Source organism: Brachycentrus maculatus, unplaced genomic scaffold (assembly GCF_059751285.1).
Source record: "Brachycentrus maculatus isolate JH-2025_06_01 unplaced genomic scaffold, ASM5975128v1 h1tg000624l, whole genome shotgun sequence".
Lineage (NCBI taxonomy): Eukaryota > Metazoa > Arthropoda > Insecta > Trichoptera > Brachycentridae > Brachycentrus > Brachycentrus maculatus.
In genome coordinates this window covers 904,763-929,333 of record NW_028281361.1, presented here as the reverse complement: position 1 = coordinate 929,333, position 24,571 = coordinate 904,763, and the positions used below count along the sequence as shown (strand labels likewise).

General features: G+C 35.4%; 2 protein-coding genes across 8 annotated transcripts; both read right to left on the bottom strand.

The window, feature by feature from the left end:
* LOC148300984 (terminal uridylyltransferase Tailor-like) lies at positions 1–24,571 on the bottom strand. 7 transcript variants are annotated; one of them, XM_088274027.1, is made up of 10 exons: positions 24,397–24,571; positions 17,111–17,253; positions 16,174–16,297; positions 14,090–14,346; positions 10,809–10,959; positions 8,443–8,575; positions 6,545–6,686; positions 5,566–5,982; positions 4,177–4,301; positions 1–2,305 (listed from the first exon to the last, which is right to left on the bottom strand). In XM_088274027.1, the coding sequence occupies exons 3-10, from the start codon at positions 16,176–16,178 to the stop codon at positions 1,952–1,954; spliced, it is 1,584 nt and encodes a 527-aa protein (XP_088130153.1). In that variant the 5' UTR covers positions 16,179–16,297; positions 17,111–17,253; positions 24,397–24,571; the 3' UTR covers positions 1–1,951. The 7 variants fall into 7 exon arrangements, with proteins under 7 accessions (XP_088130153.1, XP_088130156.1, XP_088130151.1 ...); XM_088274030.1 differs by having other exon boundaries at positions 14,090–14,216; XM_088274025.1 differs by having other exon boundaries at positions 16,174–16,222.
* On the bottom strand, positions 21,306–24,362 carry LOC148300985 (mesoderm induction early response protein 1). Its single transcript, XM_088274033.1, has one exon. It carries the CDS (start codon positions 23,874–23,876, stop codon positions 22,644–22,646), a length of 1,233 nt encoding a protein of 410 aa, XP_088130159.1. The 5' UTR covers positions 23,877–24,362; the 3' UTR covers positions 21,306–22,643.

Genomic DNA, 24,571 nt, shown 5'->3' with positions numbered 1-24,571 from the left:
TTACAGTCGAATCATTTTATTATTAAAAAGTTGTTATAAAAGTACAGAATATAATTATTATATGTACCTTACAATAAAGTGCCTCAGGTACTGACTAATACTTGAATTTCACTGTTAAACTGCCCTTACACACTTATATAATACTTAGAAATTACATAAAAAAAATAATAATAAAACTAAAAACATTTAAAATATGAGTACATACTCTATTTAAATACTTTAAGAAAATCTACTTTTAAATGTCGCAAACATGAAAAATTTAAAGTGAAAATCAAGTATTACTAATTTTTAATTAATAAATTGGCATACAATTTACAATAGTGTTCCATTTTTAACGGTTTGTTGCGCCTCAACCGCACTAATGGTTAGTCGTGTTTAAGTACACTTTTTCTAGTAATTAATTTTCAATATATTTTCAATAGATTCTCAAGTACATTATAAAAATACTTTACAAAAATCTACTTTTAAAAGTCGTAAACATGAAAATTTTAAAGTGAAAATGAAGTATTACTTAATTAATAAATTGGCATACAAATAACAATACAAAAAATAATATTGATTGAAGAATTTGCAATACAACATATGCATTTTGTAATGTACAAGAATATTTTTTTAAATTTCAGATTTCGAACACTCTAAATTGACAGAAACTAAATGTAAGCAAATAAAAAATAAAAAGAAGTGAATTCAAATTTTTATTACTATCATCAAGATACCAGAGGATTGAATTGAATGTAAAAAAAATATTATAGTAAAATAAACATTTAATTGAAAGAAGGATATGATCATATAAAATTACTGTTTTTTAAATATTTTATATCAATGCAATATGTATCCATTTTAATGAGGACAATAAATCTCATTTAATTTAACATTTAAAAAATGTTAATAATCATTCAACTACTAAATAAAGTAAAAAATAAAAGGATTAGATTGTAAATGATATCAAGGGGTAAGAAATGATACCTCATAAATTGATAACAAAAATAATGTTACTGGAGATATAAGAAAAAAAGTATATGTATGGTCACAATACATATAGTAAATGTGATCTTCAGTATTAAAACTATTATAGTTATAAAAATTTAATACGGAAATGTTTTTCATAATTATCTCAAAACCATGAAAATGGACCGTCATGTTTTGATACTAAATGTCACATTACATATAACACTTGCTGACGCGTTTCGCTACCATACTGGAGTTTAAAAAAAAAGCAATTTTTCACACTAATATATATTTAATATTACCCTGGACTGGTACTTAAAGCGCAGGACTATGTATAATTGACAGTCAATTTAACATTCCTTCAATATGATTGCTGAATCAGACGCTGGTCCAACAGAGGAGACGAACACGGATTAAAAGAAGAAGAACATATCAGTTTATTAAAAACAGGTAACTTAAAGGTGGGGACTAACTGGAGCATTTCGTCGTTACGTAACGTCGCTCGCAGCATCCAACTTCGGATGGAGAACTCAGAATGCTGTACTGAGTATACAAATACTCGCATCGTAACGTGTTACGTTACAACGAAATGACTCCGGTTAATCCCCACCTTCAGAGGCATCTATTCATTTAAAAACCCTCGACAAGTCTGAGATTCTATGGAAAACATCCTTATATATATTTATTGATTTGGCGTTTAATTTGTAGAACTCCATTTTAATTTATGTATTAATTTTCAATCAAACGCAGATTTTTTGAGTCTACTAAGTTGTATTTTATTGACAAAACACATAAAAAAATTATATTGTGACAATTGTTTCACCTTGTTAGGGCATTATCAAACGAAACACATTCGCTTGATAATGCCCTAACAAGGCGAAACAATTGTCACAATATAAATTTTTTATGTGTTTTTGTTAATAAAATACAACTTAGTAGACTCAAAAAATCTGTGTTTGATTGAAAATTAATACATTAAAAAAATAATAATCCTTATTAATTTTTACCAAAAGGGTTCTTTATACTTAGCGGGGTCAATCTTGCTCTTCAGTTTTTTACACTTGTCGGCCTCGATGCCGCAGAACCTCTTGAACTTGTCCACAAATTGCGGGCTGACCGCCTTGGTCAGGTTGTGGGACAAGTCGAAGGGGTCCTGCACGCACATGCAGGAGTCCGTCCTGAACAGGTCCTTGTTGGGGTGGTCCATGACGTAGGAGCTGACTTGGCTCATCTGCCGCTCCGCGTCGGTGACCTGGCTCACCATGCGCTTGTAGGTCCACATCTCCGCGGGGAGCCCCGCCCCATTGTGCAGAAACTGGTCTTTCAGAATCACCCTTCCCAGGAGCGGGCACACCACCTAACAAATCCAACCGTTAAATACGCCGGATGGATAAATACTATATTATTTATTGATTCGGCATTAACTTTGCGGAATGACATGATTATTTTATTAAAATTAAACACTTGAATATACCACTTTAATGAGTTTTAATTATATTTACGACTAGTTTCGAAAACGACAGATGTTTTCATCTTCTGGTACAAATTAAAACTAACGAACAAAAATATATTTAGGTGTATATATAGATTAATAAATATAGGGAGTGGGGGTTAAGGAACAAGATTTTTTGTAAAAGGAAACATTGATAATAATGGTGACGTATCAAAATACGTTTAAAAAAACAGTATATTATTGATTAATGTTTTATCTGAATTTAAATTTTGTTTTGGATAAATACTAGTCCGCCTCCGCGGTGTAATAGTCAGCATGCTCGGCTTCCGGGCTAGAGGTCCCGGGTTCGATTCCCAGGGGGGGTCAAATAAATTTTAAGCGATTTTTCATTTTATCAATATTACCCTGGACTGGTACCTGAAGCGGAAGACTGATCACCTTTCCTTCATGTGTTTAACAATCAAGATAACACTGCGTTTATATGATGAAATGCCCTATGCACCATCGGTCGCGGATAAGGGTTTAGATGGATGGATGGGAAATACGCTTCTTTTTACCGCACAGGTTACCGGTAATTCGATAGGTTCCTTCAAGAATTAGCATTTACTTTGTATAATTTATTAACCCTAAAACTCCTTAACCAGTTCCCAGTTTAGCCCGAGTGTGACTCGGGCAAGGAGTTTGCTTTGTAATGATGAGCCCGAGTGCTGCTCGGGAAAATCATACTCCGACTTCTCCGTACCAATTTTCCCGAGCCAAATATATTAATGTACCGTAGAACAGGGCTACTTGAACTTTGATGTGTTACTTGAGCTCAGTATAAAAAAAATTTTAAATCTGTATTTGGTCTACAATAATGAACATATCGTGACAATATATCAGGGAAACAATGAATCATGTCGATACGTTCATTATTGTAGACCAAATACAGATCTAAATATTTTTTTTGTACTGGGCTCAAGTAACACATCAAAGTTCAAGTAGCCCCGTTCTACGGTATTTGTTTTCATTGACTAATCCGAGCGATGTTCGAGTAGTCTTGTTTCGACTCAAATTTTCTCACCAAAATTCAAGTGTTTAGTGGTTAAATTACTTTTTACCTAGCACCGATTATGTAATTGCTTTAAAACTAAGAATACATAAAAGGGGCTTGCATTCATTTTGTGTGGGAACATTGGAGAGTGTGTATTACCTTTTTTTACGAGTATTTATATTATTTTAAAAATCGCGCCACACTTCATGCGGGAGTGCTAAGGGTAAATACAAATCCAATGCATTTATAATTCTACTGATTTTTTAAAAATTTTATCTCACCCTGCATCATCAAAGTGTGTCCAAAAAATTAAATACACGTTTGCGAGCAAAAACCTGTAAAGCGGGCTATAGAGCTTAGTAATGTATACCTTGGTCCGACACGGCCGCGGTACACATAGCCATTTGTAGTACAAAATATAATTTGGATAGTAAAAAGGTAAGCTGCCCTCTTTTGTAGCTTTGGAAACGAAAAGAGATTAAATCAGAGGGAATACAAAAATTATTTTTAATTAATGTTTTACTTAGTAAACACCACTATTTCTTAAAATCTACTGTGACACGTGTTTCGATGCATTCCGCATCATTTTCTATCACCGTAAATGATGCGGAATGCATTGAAACACGTGTCATAGCAGATTTCAAGAAATAGTGGTATTTACTAAAAAAACTTAAATTAAAAATGGATAGATTTTACCACAAAGTGACTGCCGAATCAATTAATGAAATTACAAAAATTATACCTGTGTTTCATATTGGAATACTTCGCCGTAATACTGGAAGAAACCATGAAGCAGATCGATCAAATTCAGAGGCGTCTCGAGAACATTCAGCACGGACGGGTGTACCGCATAGTGGCATTCCCAACCTAAACAACAATTGACACCGTTAGATTTCATTCAGCCATTAAATATAAAGGTCAGGTAATTATTAAACATTAAATTAAAAATTAAACATTAGCACATTTCAGGTAGTTATTTTTTATGCCGGCGGATGATAATAAAGAATGACCTTAATTTGTTTTCGAAAATAATCAAAATTTCTACATACTAACTCAGCATATCCGAGCTCTAAAATTACTAGCCGAAAACCAAATATAATTTGTCATTTGACTCAATTAACCAAAAACAAAGTCAGTACATATTAGATCATTGTGGTTCAATTTTTTAAGTAAAACTAGGCTTCTATTTTATTATGTTAAAAATTATTATTATTTTCACTGGTCGCTGTTTAGAGCTGCCCAAGACAAGGAAAATAACTCTCAAGTGATAGTCGACGTCAGGGGGGCCTGACATGACACCAACAGAAGAAGCCCAAATCGTTACAAAATCTTTACAAGACCTTAACAAAGAGTTAAGCATTAACCCTTTCCAGTCCCCCAAAATTAAAAAAAAAAATCTAGGTAGACAGTTACATTCCAAATGGAAAAACTTTTATCCTCTGCTCCACATTCCGTTGTAATAGATACGAGTGACAAAAATGTAAGCTTGGAATTTAAATAAATAATACTAATGATGAAAATAATGTCGAATAACATCCGACATGGGACCTAACAACAAAAAATCGATGTCGAATGAGATTTGACATTGGACCACTAACAGGTAGAAATACTTTTCCCACCCAAAGTGGGTTAGTTATGATTACTAAGTACGTATTTTGAACTAATGACTTAGTTCCATGATGGTAAAAAATAATTAACCCAGCCTTTCTCCTAAAACAGTTATCTACCACTAATCTAGAGATGTCCGCCTCCTTAGTGTATTTTTTGTTGTTGTGAGACCTAGAGATCTTGCATCCCTTATGGCACTATGACCATATTAGGGCTATTGTGACCTCCCTCTGTATCATAGCTCACTCTCAAGACCTACATGTGTCTGTGGTGTAATGGTTAGCGTGTTTAGCTACCGTGCTGAAGGTCCTGGGTTTGATTTCCAGGAGATGTTGAAAATAAGTATTAGTGATTTTACATCCAAATATTTATTTAAATTACCCTGGACTAGTCGGACTGGACTAGAGCGCAGGAGTGATCACCTTGCCTTCATCTGTTAACGATCGAGATAACACTGAATCAATACGATGAAGTGCCCTATGCACCGTTGGGTGCGGATAGTGATTTAATTAAATATACGTACCGGCAACCATTCTCGCAACATGACAGTGGGACCTCAAGAGAGCAATTGGCGGCAAATATTTCCTGATTTGCATGTAGAAGAGCACCATTATTGTGAGGGAAAAGTTCCTCAGGAGAGCGAGGCGCGCGTTGCTCAGCCACTTCTTCAGCAGCAAGATGAGGGGCACCATCATGGGCCGCATGGCTATCATGTCGGCCAGGTAGCGCGTGTTCTCGTTGCCCAGGCCGTGGCGGAAGGAGATGTCGCACCGCAGCTGCGTCTGCTTGTGGAAGGTGGTCACGATGGGCGTGCGCGCGCTCGGGAGCGGGTACGTCTGGCTCCAGACCTTGCGCATGCCCACCAGCATCCGCTCCATCATGAAAACAAAGTCCGACTGGCTGTGGGCGTCTTGATATTCCAGGCCGAAATACATGCCGCCTGAAAATTGCAAATCAACAATATATCTATAGTAACTACAGAATAGATGGTAGAATTCTATTTCAAATTTTTAGGTAATATATCCAAAATTAAACAGGTTTATTGGATTGAATTCTACTTTTATTGACATACACACTATAATATGTGACGCATTTCGTCTTATTCAGACATTATCAGACACTCTGTTTGATAATTTTATAATTGTGTATTATAATAAGCTTATTCTGTAAAAACAACAAAAAGTTTATGTTTTAATTTTACATCAAACACAGATTTTTTGAGTCTACTAAGTTGTATTTTATTAACAAAAACACATAAAAAATTAATATTGTGACAATTGTTTCGCCTAGTTATGGCATTATCAAACGAAAATCGAATGCCATAACTAGGCGAAACAATTGTCCCAATATATTAATATAAAAAAATATTTTTATGTGTTTTTGTTAATAAAATACAACTTAGTAGACTCAAAAAAAATGTGTTTGATTTAAAATTAATACATAAATTTAAATGGAGTTCTACAAATTAAATGCCAAATCAATAAATAACAAAAAAGGTTTACCAATGTCCAGGTATATATCCAAATCACTTGTCAAGTCAGCTAATCCCAGAACTCGAGATCCTATTGGGTACGCAGTAAAGTTTCTCGAAAAAGAACGCAAATCTCTCAAAACGCATTCAATTTTGGCCTTCTCATTAGAAACCTGTATTTTATAATGACAAAAACATTATTTTGTTGCAATTTCGATGAGGAAAATATATTATTAATACTTTTTTTGCGGTAAAAGCTTAAAAGCGTCTTTTACATACTATTGGTAGAGTGCGAGATGCCAAAATACATTGTACAGATCGGAATTGGGCTTGTGGTTACTAGTGATTAGTATACTAATTATTGTATACTAATTATACTAATAATAACTGTCCGCCTCCGTAGCGTAATGGTCAGCATGCTCGCCTACCGTTCTGGAGGTCCCGGGTTCGATTCCCAGTGGGGTTTAATAAATACAAGTGATTTTTTCACTCATTTATTCAATATTACACTGGACTGGTACCTGAAGTGGAGGGCTGATCACCTTTCCTTCATGTGCAATCGATCGAGATAACACTGCGTTTATATGAAGCAGTGCCCTATGCACCATTGGGGTGCGGTAAGGGTTTTATTTTTATTTATAGTATACTAATTAGGATCAAGGTAGATGAAAAAATCATTCCCCAATGCGTTAACACATTCGCAACGGATGACTCGTATACGAGTCTAAGATTTCTTTTAACCTGTTAACCGGGCGGGACGCATAAATACGTCAAACGTAAACAATATCGGGTACGGGTAGGACATATGAATACGTCCTTGAAATATATGTTTATTTTATTATATATATATATATGGACGTATATTTTTCCAACAACAAAGGTATTTGTCATCCATACATGTCGCGACATGAATTTAAGACACGGAGTGAATCAGCATTCGCGCCCGTTACAAGTTGCGTAATTGGACAGCGGACCGCCCGGTTAACAGGTTAAGAAACACAGATGACTCATATAAAATTCATTACGTATAATCATAGTTTGAATGTAAAAAAAGACTGTTCATAGCAATATTATTTCAAGATTTTGCCCACAGATGCCACTAGAAGGGTATCATTAACCAGAACAAAATAACATGTGGCCCTAATATACGTAACACAGATTGAGAACCTCCAAAAAATATTTAATTTGAATACTTCAGGTTATAAAGAATATCCCTGAAATTTTTCTACAACACGAATTAAAAAATGTGAATATCAATATAAAATATAATAGATACGGGCTCAGAATTTTCATATTTCTCTGTAATACAATTAAGTATTAAATAAAAGTATTTTAGTATAAAGTTATTCATTTGCAGCCACGGAAATAAATAATTTGTAAAAAAATCGGGGATAAAATCATAAACGTTTCTCAATTGTGTGCGTACGTGCCGCGCTTTGCGTACAAACGCATGTTGTAACATGTTTAGCAGCGCCAGTAGTACGCAGACAGTCGTGCATGACGGTCATATCGCTACGCTAGCTGCTGCGGCTACTGGCGATGTATTTTTTCTCATTTTCAGATACTTACCAGAGCTAACATTATGAAATTGTTACATTTGAACTTCAACTATGGTAAAAAAATGTTGATTTGTATGTTTTTTTTTTAATGTTCAAGTACTACCTACACTTTGATTGCAAACAGCGATATATGGTATCAAACGTTTTGATCAATATCACTAGTCTGTTTTTGGTTGGTTGGAAGATATTGCTGTTTAGCAATAAGCCCGCCAATGTACTTATTTATTTTCTGTACATGAAGTTTAAATAAATAAATAAAATCAACATTTAGGAATATAAAAAAATTCTTTTAAATCACATTTTCATATGGTGTACAAAATACAAGTTTTTTAGCACTGTAAAGAAAAGTTAATAAAAATAAATAAATAACCTGTCTGGACTGCTTCATCAGCTTATCGGTTTCGAGCATCACTGAGCTGATCGAGAGGAACATAATGGCTGCAGCGTTCGGATATTTTTTTTTTGTTTTCAAAAACAATTCATAGAGCGGCTCAACTTTACCACTGTAACAAAAAAAAACCGTAAAGAATATTTTTAACTAACTAACCATCTCGCCGCTTTCCGCAGGGGTAGGCAGAGAGAATAGAATGCCACACCACTCTGTCTTTGCAAACATTCTTTGCCATTCATGCATCTCCTCATACATACCCGCCGGTTATTATGACTCCTAACCTGACCACTTTCTTCTTTCAAGTATTTGGCATACCTGATCGTGCCATGTTTTTTTCGGTCTTCCTTTGCTTCTTTTCCAAATTACATTTACCCAATTACGCCTCATAAATTTGTTTTACCGTTCTTTCCTCACTCATTTGTTCTACATGTCCAAACCATCTCAACACAACTTTCTTAATTTTATCGATAATGCTTATCTCAGCTTTGCATTCCTTCCTTATTTCACTATTCGAACATCTATCATACCTCGTTTTGTCGCACTTCTTCTGAGAGATCGCATTTCAACTGCATTCAGTCTACTTTCATCCTTCTTTTGCCAATTCCATGTTTAACTTCCATACATTAGAGTTGGAACCAGGAAGAACATTTTTTATTCATATATACAAGTAATAGCTAATTTGAACTTGTATGTGATGGGCCTGGCATTTGCCTTTTGACCTTAGAATCATAAATGGTCCGTAGACGAACAACGGACACAACGGGTCAAATTCACATCTCGCCATTGCTAGTCTATGAGCATGTTTGCTGTGCTTTGACCGCAAAATGAACAGCCGATTTCTGATACCAACATCCAGGATAAAAGATTTATATTTTTTTTTTTTAACATCTCATCAAAGATGAAGAAGAATATGGAAGTCTGGGCATTTACGGGGCTGACGACCGTCACAGGCTGGTTTAAGTGATCACTTTACACACGCGTAACATTCACCAATTCTATCTATTATTGACAACCACACTACTCAAATTCTTGTAAGTTCTATATATTTGAACCAATATAGAATCCTTGTTCTTGAATCACTAGAACTTCACTAGAGACATCTATTGGTGAGATGTAAAGAAGCTTTCACTCTCAAAATGTTGTAAACAAAAGATTTAGTAAACTAAACGAAAGACGAGGTAACAATGAAACTCGGTCACTGCATTCAGTGGATAACTAGAATATTTAAGATTTTGAAAAATGAACATATACATTATTATTTATACAGATTGCAAACCATATGTACTTGATGTTTCAAATGTTTGTGTGATTTTTTTATTGAATTGAATAATTAGTAACCTATGGATAGTAATCTATGGATAGATATAAAAACACCCTACCCATTTGGAGAGCAAAGGCAGTTCTCTTTATAATAATAAAGAGAACATAATAAAGTCCGGGTGTTCATTACATATGCAAGACAGGCTTGTGAATAATTAGTAAGTTAAACCATATACGCTCACTATGTGGAGCATATGGAGTCCACAAACTGTCTCCAGGCTTTTCTGTCGGTTGCCAGCTCCCTTGAATCCTTCCAAGTCAGGTCTGCATCCTGAAGTTCAGACAAGAGCCGCTGACGAAATGTCAGTGGTCGTCCTGGGCGGTGCGAACCTGGTGGCTTGTAAAAGAGGCAGGGGTAGGCAGAGAGGATGGAACGCCATACTCTTCTGCCCTGACATACAATTCGCTTCCTTCACATCCATACATCTAGTCATAGATACCTTCCGACTACGCAGACTTTTGACACCGCCAGATTTTAGGTTCTGATTGATCTGATTGTGCCAAGTCATTTTCGGCCGTCCACATTCTGTTCTCTCGCTCACATTCGCCACATACATTTTCTTAGTCATTCTCTCATTATCCATTCGTTCCACATGTCCATACCACCTTAAAGAACTCGTCTTAATTGTTGGGTAATATATCCAAACACTTGAGTGTTTGATAATGTCTTAATACGAATAATGACGAAACGCGTCACGTATTAAAATAATCATAAATAAATGTAGAATTCATCCAAATAAACCTTGTTTAATTTTGGATATATTACCCAACAATTCAATATGGAATTCTACCAACTGTCTGCAGTTACAATAAACAAACTCTTCTTAATATTTTCAATTATCCCTTGTTCAGCCATACATTCCTTTCTTCTTTCTTTCTTCGTTTTTAATATGAGGTGTGTATTATTATGCGAGTACCACCTCCATTTCGTGACACAGGACTTTAGCATTCTGAGATTGGTGTCACTTGCACACTCCATTGCGGACCAATATTGTTGCAAGTGGGTCATGGCTGTTTGAACTTACGTTTCTTCAGTCGTATTGGCAAGAGTAGAAGTACTAGCATTGGTGGTCCCTTTAGTGTTATTAGTCTTGGAATTATCATCGGAATTGTCAGAAGTCATTTTCCTCGGAGGACTCACAATGCTCTCTTGAGCACAAGCCTGGTTCACGGAACCTGAAACAAATCATCCAAAATAAATGCTACATTCGAAATGTATGTATTATTTTATATTTATACTATTGCTTAATTTGGCATTAACATTTTTAAAAACATGATTGTTTAATTGTTGGGTAGTATGTATATCCAAAATTAAACAAGGTTTATTGGATTGAATTCTACATTTATTTATGTATATGTTAATATGTGACGCGTTTCGTCTTATGAAGACATTATCAAACACTCTTCATCACGTATTAACATATACATAAATAAATGTAGAATTCAATCCAATAAACCTTGCTTAATTTTGGATATATTACCCAACAGTTTAATATGGAATTCTACCAGTTGGTAGAGACAGACAGACAGTTGTCTGCAGTTACAATAAATATAATGATTTAAACAATAAAACACTTGCATGAGATCATTTTTACAAACGCGATTAGTTTTGAGAACTAGATATTCTCACCGAGAGGTAAAAATACAAAAACAGATTGTTGATGAGAACATCTATAGTCCTTAAAACTAGTAGTGTTTGCATTAACACACTAAAGACGGGAAAGGTTTTTGTACCCGTTTTGTCGATTAATGCTTAAGGATGGGAAGGATATTTTTACCTTCTGCACCGACCTCATTTCAAAGTAGAAAAGAAGGAATTATTTAATGTTTTTATATTAATATAATGTACCAATCTCTTTGTTAAGGTCTAAACTAAATGATACAATTATCAAATCCGTCGCCAGCGGTCCGCAGGCGTAAAAAACACCGATTTGAAATATGTTAACCCTTACTGGTCCAATGTCAAATCTCATTCGACATTGATTTTTTGCTCCTTGGTACCATGTCGGATGTTATTCGACATGTTTTTCATCATTAGTATTATTTATTTAAATTCCAAGCTTACATTTATGTCACTCGTATCTATTGCAACAGTAAGTGGAGCAGAGGACAAAATATTTTTTCCAATTGGAATGTAACTGTCTACCTAGATTTTTTTTTAATTTTTGGGGACCGGAAAGGGTTAATAAACTCTTGCATAAGAGTTGTATTTTTATATTTATGTGGCAAGAGGATTTAATAAAAAACTAACTAACCATCGTGCCGCATTCCTAGAAGACAGAGAGGATAAAGAACCACACATCACTTTATGTGTGCAAACATTCTACCATATTCATGCATCTCCTCATACACATCTGTCGATTATTCCAACTCCTGATCTGTATACACCCAAGTATTTGATCATGCCAAGTTATCTTCAGGTGGGGATTGACTGGAGTCATTTCATCGTAACTTAACACGTTATGATGCGAACATTCATATAGTCAGTACAGCGTTCCAGTGCTTTATCTATAGTCGAATGCTCGCCGCGAGCGACGTTACGACGAAATGCTCCGGTCTATACCCACCTTTCATATATTTATTTTGCCATTCTTTCCTCACTAATAAGTTCCACATGTCCAAACCATCTCAACACACCTTTTTTAATTTTATTGGCATCGGTTACCTCAACCTTGCATTCATTCCTTATTTTACTATTTGAACATCTATCATACAAATTTTTGCTGTATATTCGTCCGAGTGATTCCATTTCTACAGCATTTATCCTTGTTTTGCCAACTCTATACATTATAGTTGGCACCGGAACTCCGTTAAGCGTTTCTTTGGTGATTATAACAGATTTCAGTGCGCCATAATAATTAAATACAATTTAACATGCATCAAGCAAGCGCAGTAATTCCTTCTTCAGTTGTAATCTTTGGTATAAACTAATCTTATCTAATATGGTAATCTTTGGTATATGTACTATAAACTCTATGATAAAATACTGTAAAACATATTTTCAGTTTGAACCATCCCAGTGAGAACATTTTCGTACAATTTATTAAGTAAATAACCACAAAAAAACATTTCTACAAGTGCATAGTACTAAAATGTTTAGATATGTAATATGTTGATTGAACCGAAAAGTTAAAATTTGCAATTACAATTTTTGTACATTATAATAAATAATATTAGCAATAATAAAATAAAATAAAACTGTTTTAACCCTTATAATGCTGAGCTTATTTTCACATATTTTGCATAAATTGCTAATTGCTTTTCATCATCACTACGTGACGAATTTGACACTTTGTAGGTAGAAATAAATAACTTTTACTCAAAAAAATACAAAAATCAATGTTAAATTCAAAGCAAAATAATTTTAAATGGGTATTTATAAATGTTATTAACTTATTAAAAACGTTATACATGCGCGCGCTAAGACACGTCCGTACAGGTCGATACCTAAATCAAATTGCGCAATAGTCGGTATTCCGACGCTCCGCACTTTATACGCATTAATAGAGAGTCCATCTATCGACAGTTCGCACTCTAAGGGTTAAAAACATTACATTATTTGCTAATTCAGAGTTGGAGGCGTGCAGAGAAGAGACTGAGTTTAAAATTTAAAGATTTCACTTTGACCAAGTCGAATTTTGGCGAGAAAATTTGCCGGTGCAAGAAATCGTCACCAACAAGCCGAAACAAGACTGCCCGAACACCGCTATGGTTAGCCAATAAAAACAATAACATAAATATATTCGGCTCAGCCAAATAATTCCGCGAAGTTGGAATACAATTTTCCCGAGCAGCACTCGTGCTAATCACTACAACGCAAACCGAGTATGACTCGGGCAAGGAGTTTGGGAGCTGGTTAAATTACAGAATTGAATATTGATCCTCCCCAAAATTTAATTAGACATATAGAAATCCAGGCTAGAACATGATACATAAACCAAAGAAAAAAAAAACCATTTGCTACAAAAAAATCTCTCCAATTGGGTATCAAATTTCAATTAATGATCGTAAAGGTGACTGATATCAAAACCCCCTATGGAAAAGATCGGAGCTGCATTTTTTTGTTATTTTGAGTTAAATAATTAGAAAAAATGCACATTTATATAAAACAAAATAACAAAAATTGATGTAAGATAATAATATTTGTGGCAACACCATACATCAAAGGTACAAATTCAAAATAACAGCGATGTCAATCGTAACATTGAAATGACTGTAGTGAAAACATAGAATTATGTAACTCCAATCTTATATGGGGGTAGGGTGACATTATGTCCACTCGAGTTGAAATATAAACATGTCAAACCTTCATAGATATGATCCACGCATGTGGCCTCGTTAGATAACAACAGATGGACTCCGTTACTTCTTTTGGGGTTCTGTGCAGCCCCGTGCTGGCCCGGGACATTGCCCGTAGTCGCAGAGTCAGCGCGCTGAGGATTCATACATAATATATTTTCATTGAAAGCCGCAGTCAACTCGTTCATTATGTCATCCATGTAGGATTGTACAAAATCATTCCGAGGACTTATCATTCTTAGGTTGCTATTGCTGTTCCCGTAACTGCAAAAATACATCTCGTAATACATACATGAACTCAAACTTATAATAATAATAATAATAAATTTGGATAATTTATATAGCGCCGTTTTCATAAAATACTACCTCAAGTGCACTTCACTGTGAATGAATTGGGGAAAATATTATGGTGGAAATGACTTAGCAAACAAATGTTTTTAGTTTTTAGTTTTTTTATAAAGATCATCTCACTCTCACTATTTCTAACCATTGGTGGAAGAGCATTCCACGCTATCGGCCCCGCAACAGCAAAGGCACGCTTGCCAAATTTAGTGCGTTGGTTGCAAGCTGGTAAGATCACTTTGCCCATTGCAGTTGTTGTAGCCGATAGAAGCGTGAGATGTCTATCACCCAATTCATCTGTAATACACAGCTCTTTTAGATACTCTGGAGCCATATTATGTATTGATTTATACATAAGTAGAGATTCCAATAATCAGTTTCGCTGCTGCGTTTAACACTGATTGCAGTCGAGTCATTTTATTGTTTGGTATACCCGTGTATATACCGTTACAATGACTCCATTTATTACCTTGCAACCAAAACAGGCTTTTGATTACAGCTGCAATGAGCGCTAGTGCATTTTCCCTTAGCGCAGGTCTCCTTTGTGGTATTAGCGACTTTATGCGCTGTGCCGTGCAAATTAAAACACCATTTCGTCACCCTTAAGTTAGTGAGTTTATCCCAAGCGATAACGTAAGCAGAGAAACAGGCACACACAAATACTTTAATTTGTATTACCAATTTCTCAGAAAACAAAATGCTAGTTACATGTTCCTATATAACCATTCATTATCTAACTAACTACTAATATACATTCACGACAAGGACCGTGGCGTAGTCAGGCAGACGCTCGACTGCGAAACTGCTATTGCTGGTTCGATTCTTGCCAATTCCAAAACAAATTCAAGAAATATTCATTTTCAAATTGGTCCGAGTGTATTTTCATGTATTTTTCATATATACCTTCCCTATCCTAACTATTCTACCTGCAGAAAAGCTTCTAAAATAGAAGCTTTGCGAGTTATACCGTAAAAAAATATATATACATACTAACATAACTAAAATTTTGTTAAAATGTCTGACCACAAAGTTAATGCTCTAAATATTAAAAATTGTTTAAAAAAAGCGTGAGCTAGCGGTTTTTGAAAATGGGAGACAGGTGTGGCAAAATGGGTATCAACCTATGGGTCTCAAAATCGAAGTTGACAGCACTACTATGGGAATAATACCCGGCTCATAACCGCATCCGAAGATGCATAAGGCACTGCCTAAAAATAATAGTGTTTTGGCTTATTATTAAATGACAAGCCGAAAAGTCTCAATGATAAGACTTTTCACATTGTCATTTTGCTATAACATTTTAATATATCGCACTGATAGCAGGTCAATATATTAAAAACATTACAGCGAAGAAAATGCCTCATATGGTATTGACTCTATTAGCAATCGAACCCGAAAACTCGTTACCTATCGCACAGGTGGACGTGGCAAGACCTGAGGCGTATGACGCAATAATCATTATAGTAGCAATCATTTACCGAAACATTTTTTAAAACCTTCATAAAATATGAATTTGATTCTTTTTATAGATTTATTTTCTTGTTGTTTAATTTACGTGATATGTTTTTTGTTACAACCGGCGCCATTTTCATACGCAGAAATAGCCGCGTGGCTTATGCAAGGGTTACTGCAGCAGTGAAAAAGCATTAAAAAAAATTATAACCCTCGGTAAGGTGAGGATCTTATTTTAAGAAAGTTAAACAAAAGACTATTGTAAAAGGACACAAAGAACAAAGGAATCGTACTCACGCCATGGCTCATATTACGCCCGAGCAGAACACGCTCCTCACGGCTCCACCTGCGCCCAATAAGTGATTTGGGGCATAAAAATGCATCTGTATAATGAGTGTTGGCAGCACATGCAATAACAATGCTAACCAACATAAAAAATTCAATCGTTCAACACTCGCATATTGTGAAAATGTTCACGCGTAGGCTATTAAGATATTTATTTGTAAACATTGCGGCAAATTACTCATTGTAGATCTTAATCTTTAAATTTATATTTAAGACTAATAGTTATTTATTACTTTTGACAATACATTTAAATGAACGCCTCACTAAGCAGAAAGAGTGGTAAATAATATATGTTTACGAGTTACAAATACACAATATAAAATAAAGCAATATAAACAAGATGAATTACACGAACAAGCACAGTGAGAAATTTCTAGGTACATATCGCTCACTCCTTTCGACAACGTCATATATAAAAGATTATCAATTTTCAGTTGTGCATATTTTTGGAATGCCTGGGCATTATATTTATCAAAAGTTAGGGCTTTTGCTGGGATTTAGTACATTTTCTGGAAAATGTACTATAACCCAGCAAAAGCGGCATATTTTTAACTTAATATTTACCCGCTACAGGGCAGAAAGTGTCGTTTTTGCATTTTGAAGAAAAGGCATTGTTTCATTATTTTTTTAAATATACTAAATATTTTTCAAATGGAGAAAAAACATTCAGGTTTTACCGAAAAAGATCTGTTGCACAGTAAAAAGTTCAGTAAGTGGCTTGATATTTATTTTTAATACATTTTACTATACGCTTAGACTTTTAAAACGATCTCCTGAAAAATCAAGTTTTTTGATATATGACGTTGTTGAAAGGAGTGAGCGATATATCAACGAAAAAATACTGGATTTGATGACCTAAGAAAATGTTAGCAAGGTTGTATATTATTACCACTTTACGAAGTATCTACTATTCCTCTTCCATTTCCTTTCCTATACAGAAATGTCCTTCACTTATGCCATCTGTATCCTGTCAAATATACTTCATTCCTAGATCTGAGAATCTGGACCGCATGACCGGATCATCTTGCCTTCCTATAATTAATGATGGAGTTAACACAGCGTCGATTCAGTGTGGTGCCCTACGCATCATCTGGGTGTGAACAGGGGTCAAGAAGACAAAGTTTCACAAAATCATACATTAAGATAAATTCTTTGATTTGCATAACAGTTTTGAGGGTTTTCTAATAAAACAAACAATTAAAAAAATGATTTGTATTTTTACATAAAATTTAAATCTTAAGTACAATATGTACATCAATATTATACAAAATGATAGTGAAATTATTCTTGCATTAAGCATTATTTATTTTTTGTTGGAAAATAAATAACTAACTTCTTTTTAAAGAGGGTACAATATATAAACAAATGAATCCTATAATTAATAAACCGCTCATTCGCGAATAGAGGTCGCAACTCAAAAACTGACCTTTTTCAGCAGACACATTTAGTAAGCGCTATAACTTTGTTCAGTAGTCATTTTGCTATATTATTTTATGATAATTAGATGAAACGAAGCTTCGGCAATGACTAACTTATAAAGTTATAGTAATTTAAATACGTTTCCTGAAAAATTACTAATTTTGAGTTGTGACAGTCTAAGAGAAATTGAGCAATATACATACAATAAAGACAGACGAGGAATGATATTTGAAAAAAAATCTAAATTAACACAATATATATATTCAAATACGGACAGTTTTACTTGCAATTTTTTTATATCAACACAATAAGTTAACAAAATGAAAATTTCATAACTAAACATGTTAATACATAATGACAGTTGAATCCAATACACTGAAAATTTATGTTTTAAAATGGCGTTTCTGCATTTTTCATCACAATTTATTTCTCAATATCTATTTTTTTTACATGATTCGGATACACATCTTAGTTTGTGATCTCTCATTGGCCAGTGTATATAAATCTGGGCTCACAAAACACAGGAGCATCGATATTTACCCATCAAACAGGATTTAGACTCCTTTTTTGTTCCATATGCATGTAAGAACACGTACAAAGGGCGATCAATATATTCTCGGTTGCAATATGAAAGAGTGGAGTTGTAAATGAATAGCAAACTACTTCGTAATAAGCACTCATTAATAGTATAAATACCGAGTTTCTTCCAGACCAATCAGATCATTGGTTACCGAGTTGTTACCGAAACGCAAGCAAGATGAGTCATAACGCCAAATCGACAAAACTAGAGGAAGTATAAAAAAAAATCTTCACCAAGCGAAGAAAAAGTTTGTGAACTCTCAATAACTCTTAATTTTTTTTTATATTCATACCGAGGATATATTAGACACCTCTCGTTTACATTTGCATATTTGGAATTGGTAAATTATAATGTTTTTAATAAATATAAGAGCAGACAGATTACCTACTTTACGGAATGGCCCTATGATATATACCAAGCAACAAAACCAGCTCTCCTTTGTTTTGATGTTAAGAAATACTTTCATAATTATTTTAAAACACCAATTTTACGTGATTGTGTAAAATTTTAATGCCTACGTTTTTTTTGCTAATTGTTTTATTTATTCACACAAATTCACATAAAATTAAAGCGCATTAGTATAATTTTTCAATATTACTTTTTTTTTTATCATATATGACATTTAGTATTAAAACACGACATATACACTTTCATAGTTTCAGGATAATCTAGAAAAACCATTTCATCTTTAAATTTTAAACAAACAAAATTATAAAATACTGTTACGATAAAGATAGACAATTCTTTTGATTTGCGTTTCTTTTAAAAGTCATGTAAACCAATTTTTTTTCATTAACATTTTTGCTTCGGATATGTCACGTTTTAAAACTAAGATATAGATTCGTTGCCCTTTTATACTTATAAACATAAGATATATTACAATTTGAACCCAATAGATTTTCATCCTTTTTTAGTCATTTCATTTTCAGGTGCTTAAAAACTGTGATCTTTTATCCTGTTTGTCTTAATTTTATAAATAATAATATTTTACAAAATCGAATAAAATTTACCGGTCATGGATTGCAATGGCTGCAGGTGATTAGTTGAAAATGATGTCATAGTTTTAAACTAACTCTAGGCTGTACTACGTACGTTTTGACAATATATTTTTACATTTAAAATACTCAAATTTATAAGGATATTGAACATTCCGATTCTGCAGGCTTATTGTAAGTTTAACATTCTACAAAACTGCATTTATAAGGAACTTTTCACTAAAAATGGATTTATCGGGTTTCGATGCTAAAAGTCACATAAGTAATCATTGACGTAGAAATCTAAACTTTTACTTAAAGTCGAATATAATCTTTCGCTATCCAAAGCTATAAATTATCCAAATTGAACACTTCAGGCCAAAAATTACAAATGTCACACAACCCATTTTTTACAATACCGTGAACTTTTACAACTTATATTTTTATTTATTGTTTTGGCATTCACTTTGTAAGGATTATACATAGGAAATACGGTAAGACATGATGAAATTGTAAATAGAACACTTGTTTTTTTACCACTTGAGTTATATTTATTTTTATTTTAGTTTCGGAAGCTACAGATGCTTCCATCTACGGGTTTGAATGAAAAAAGTTCATATCAAGACCCATAGATGGAAGCATCTGTAGCTTCCGAAACTAGTCGTTAAAATAAATATAACTCAAGGGGTAAAAAACAAGTAATCTTATTTACTATTTTATCATATTTTTTATATAAAGTTGCAGTAGTGAGACAAGAAAAATGTGAAGAATTACAGTTGTTTAAAATAAATCTCATTCAGTACTAGTAGCAAATACAAGTCACAAGTGCCTTAAGTGATTGAACTGTAGATCATCCTTACATTTTGTCTAGACTTACGAATGTTCCTATTAGAGTATTGTTGCATTCATTTATTTATTAAATGTTAAAATCAAATACTTGTTTTTTGAGTATACTAAATTGTTTCGTATTGTTAATAAAACACATAAAAAATCAATTTATGACAATTGTTTCGCCTTGTTATGGCATTTCAAAACGAATGTCGAAACTTTGAAAATGCCATAAAAAGGCGAAGCAACTGTCACAAATTAATTTTTTTATATGTTTTTTAACAATACAATACAATTTAGTAGACTCAAAAAACAAGTGTTTGATTTTAACACTTAATAAATAAATTAAAATGGAGTTCTACAAATTAAACGCCACTTCTAAAAATAATATATTGTTGCATTAAACTACTTCAAGTTAATGTTGCATCAATCTGTATCATCAAGTTGATGTGCCCTATAAGCCTAATTTGCCACTATTGGGTGCAGATACGGGTCAAAATAATGTATTATTTAATGGTAGATAATCAGGATACATAAACTGAGACCGTTAACTTATTTCAAAACATGGAAATGCAGACAAAAAGTATAAATATTAATTTAACTAGAATTCAAGAAAAATCTATTAGACACATGGAACAATTTAGATTTTCGTGTGATAATTATAATTTTATACATATGTAACTTCTCGGTGACTTCATCTAAATATATTTGAAAATTTTAAACATTTATTATGGCGAGACATAAATTGATGATTTAATAGATTTATATTATCCACTGACACTTCGTGATGGAATTGCATTTTTAATTTATTATTAGATTAAAACCAATATTTTTAGCTTTTCCACTTTTTTTTTTTTTTTTTTTTTTTTTATTCAAAAAAGTGGAAAAGCTAAAAATATTGGTTTTAATCTAATAATAAAAATTGATGATTTAAAGCTGATAACATTTCCGTAGATATAGCAGGCATTGCAAATTTACAAGACAAAATTGATTAACATGATTATTTTACATTCTTACACGAATTCACCACATTTTGGATACACATTAAAACTGAAAGGCTAGAAATCATAGAGGTTTGAGTGACAAATTATCAAAGAATGGGTAACATTTAATTCTTCATTAGACATTCAAGTGAAAAAGTGTGATCTAAGCATTGATAAAAAGCAAGTTATTTTTCAAAGACAAGAAATACTATTCAAAAAGATTTAAATTTACTTATGGTTTTAGAAACTGAGTAAAAGTGTTACTATATTATGGAATTAAAATTACACTACTATTTTCAGGAGTTATTTTAAGTTTTTATTTAAAACTTTATATCAATTAATTAGATCGGAAATAATAAGTGAATGCTGATAACAGTATTTGAATTAACCTTTTTTTATTCTCCCAAAAAGTTGCAATTTTGAACATTATTTGCTGGACTTCGACAGGCGCTTTGGGTAGATGCTCGACTGCGAAACTGGCACGGCGGGTTTGATTCCCGCCAATTGCAAAATAAATTTAAAAGATTTATTTTCAATTAGTCTGGGTGTTTGCGATGTATTGTTCACACCTACCTACCCTATCCTTATTATCCTACCTACAGCCTCTAAAAGAAGAGGCTATGCGGGTTATTATTTTTTTTAAAACACATTTAATTAAAAAAATTCTGCTTCATTTTTACAATTATTTAAGGAATCTATCTAATATATGTTTTGCGGAGACCCACTAAGCCATTTGATATCCGGAATAAAGATAGCCAGCCGATATTTGTCAAGTATGAATGAAAAATAATATTTGATAATGGAATACTAGTCTAGGTGTTGCCATATTAGGTTAGAATCCCATTGCTTTCTATATTAGCCGATTAGTTCAAGAAACAAAAGTTATTATAAGAACTTTTACATTTTACTATGTTTAGTCTTTTATTGACTATGGCGGCCTCTAGACATTTGCGCTGTGCTGTGCAAATGTTGTTTGAAAACACACAATGTGAAGAAACACAAAATTTCATGTGGATTATCCAGAGCGATCGAACGTGAACGGGACAAATTGCGCAATACAGCACATCCGTGTTGAGGCCGCTAAAATAGGAAGACCTAATTTGATTTCATCTTAATTTTCTAATCTGTGCCTCAATTCCAAAAATATTATTGCTTTATTCGGAATGCAATCACATCCTCGATTAATAAGAAATACTCATTCTAGAAAATAGATCGCAAAATTAATGAAAACAATCGAAAAAAACACATAGATTCAAAGACAATTTTGACATACCTTATACCTAATACACATATTTCTACATTATTAAAGAAATAAAAGTACTCTTTGATACGCAAATTTTATATAAAAATAGTTACTTGAAAATGAAACATGATTACGTAAACATAGGACTACATTCTAAAATCAAAATAATAATATACACAAGAGTGAACATCAAAATTACAGTCATCTAAAAATAATTGCAATGTTTCGTATGTAAAATATAGTTTATATGTATACATCAGACGTTTCACTCCATAGTGTCACTCTCCCGACCAAACTTCTTAGCAACTTCTACTAGAGTTTTACCGAGTAAGCGCTCGCATCTCACGGCACAAATGTTCCACACACAATATACAAGTACGGGGGAGTCAGGGGTATTATAAGGGAGCCGCGGCCTCCGGGTCCGTGTCCTCGGCGCTGTGCGAGGGCGCGGGCGAGGGGGCGGGCGAGGCGGCGGGCGAGGGCGCGGGCGAGGGCGCGGGCGAGGCGCCCGGCGAGCGCGCGGCCGGCAGCTCGGAGAAGACCTCGCGGCCCACGGCCAGCGGGTCGGGCGGCGCGGGCGGCGCCGGCGACTCCTCCTGCTCCTCCAGGAAGCGGTCCATGTAGTCCGTGTGGCCCGGGTGCAGCGTGTACTTCTTCTTCTCCAGGCGCGCCTTGTTGGCGAACATGTCGTGGCGCTCGGTCTTCTTCCAGATGTAGTAGAACTGCACGAGCTCGCCCACGGAGCGGGTGCGCACCTTGTGCTGCTGGATGAGGTGGAAGTCCTTGCCGTGCGCCTTGAGCCCGTTTTCGAAGTTGCGGCACTCCTCCTCGGACCAGAGCGCGAGAGGCGGCGGCGGCGCGGGCGAGGAGGGCGAGGAGGGCGCGCGCGCGAGCCGGCGCCGGCGCAGCGCCTCCTCCACGTTGTGGCCGCACTGCTGCAGCAGGAACAGCGCCTGCTCGTCGTCGCGCAGCTGCGCGCCCGTGGGCACAGCGGCCAGCCCGTGCGCGGCCGGCGCCAACTCGCGCGCGCGCGCCATGTAGCTCTCCGTCTCGCGCTCCTCCAGCGCGCCCGGGTTCCACAGCAGCTTGTCGTCGTTCTCGTAGGGCAGCGCGTCGTCGTAGCTGCACAGCCCGTCGGGGATCCACGCCTGGTAGTCGCTGCCCACCATGATGGTCTTCTTCCAGTCCTCCTCCTCGGGGCTGTAGTCGTAGTCGTCCTCCTCCTCGGAGGGCGGGCGCGACACGGAGCGCAGGAAGCGCGGCGGCTCGGCGATGCCGGGCTCGGCGGGGCTCGCGTACAGGCGCCGCAGCTCGGACGCGTCCGGCTTGTCCTCGGCCGGCTCGGGCGGCTCGGCCTCCGCGCGCGGCTTCATCTCTCGGCGCTGGTCCAGGCCGTACAGCGCGAGCAGCTCCTCCAGGGGCATATCCCCCTCCTTGCGCAGGTTGGACAGCTCGGCCCTCGGGTCCTGCCTCTCTCCGGCCGCTAGTGCTTCTTCTTCGTCTAGTGTTCTCTCGTCGTCGAAGTCATTCACCATCATCTCCACCGAGGGCTCGAAGAGGGTTTTGTCGTTGGCCATGTCCATGCTGACATCGTGATCGTTTGTATTCGCGACGGCGCAATCGGACATAGTGAGCTCTGCGGCGGGTGCCAGTGGCCGGCGCGCGGTGTCACCGCTCCGTCACTCGCGGGAACCTTCCTCTGGGCGGCGGGCGGCGGACTCCGCGCCGGGAGACGGAACGACAGATTTATTTTACCGAATGTATTCCCATAACGCTCGAGTTACGAAATCGAGTAAATAAAAAAAAAAAACACTTCCAAACGACAAAGCGAAGCGAAAAATATTATTTTGCGTGACAAGCGGTCAATTCCTTCCCTCTGAAACACGGAAACGCAGTCGGCAAAACAGCGAACGCTTTAATCGTTCGAAGCCGAGATCATAACCAAAAACATGTTAGAAAACAAAAATATTTTGATTTTATACAAACACAAGTCCGAATTTTTCTTAATAATTTCTTATCTTTACGAAAAATTCACAAAACCACGTGGACTTATAAATAGTCAATTCATTTTGAATCAGACTGCTGTCCCTTATGAGAGCAAAATAGTCAACATGTCATATTTACGAAAGATATTTGCAAAACACCTACCTTACACGTCATACTGATTTTTAGCTCGACATCTGGATAATTTTTACACCCGATAAGAAACTATAATGTAAAGTGGGTAAAAACAAATGTTTTTTTGATGAAACTTGCAAAAAAACACCGCTGAAGAATATTCCGCACTCGCAGGTACCCTGTCGGAATTTTCAGCGAAACTTTC

Coding starts and splice junctions, on each gene's coding strand:
- LOC148300984 (XM_088274027.1), bottom strand. Junction 6,687..8,442: donor TGATGAAGCAGTCCAGACAG/GTTATTTATTTA, acceptor TATAAAATACAG/GTTTCTAATGAGAAGGCCAA. Junction 5,983..6,544: donor GGATATATACCTGGACATTG/GTAAACCTTTTT, acceptor TGCAATTTTCAG/GCGGCATGTATTTCGGCCTG.
- LOC148300985 (XM_088274033.1), bottom strand. CDS start 23,876: ATGTCCGATTGCGCCGTCGCGAATACAAACGATCACGATGTCAGCATG.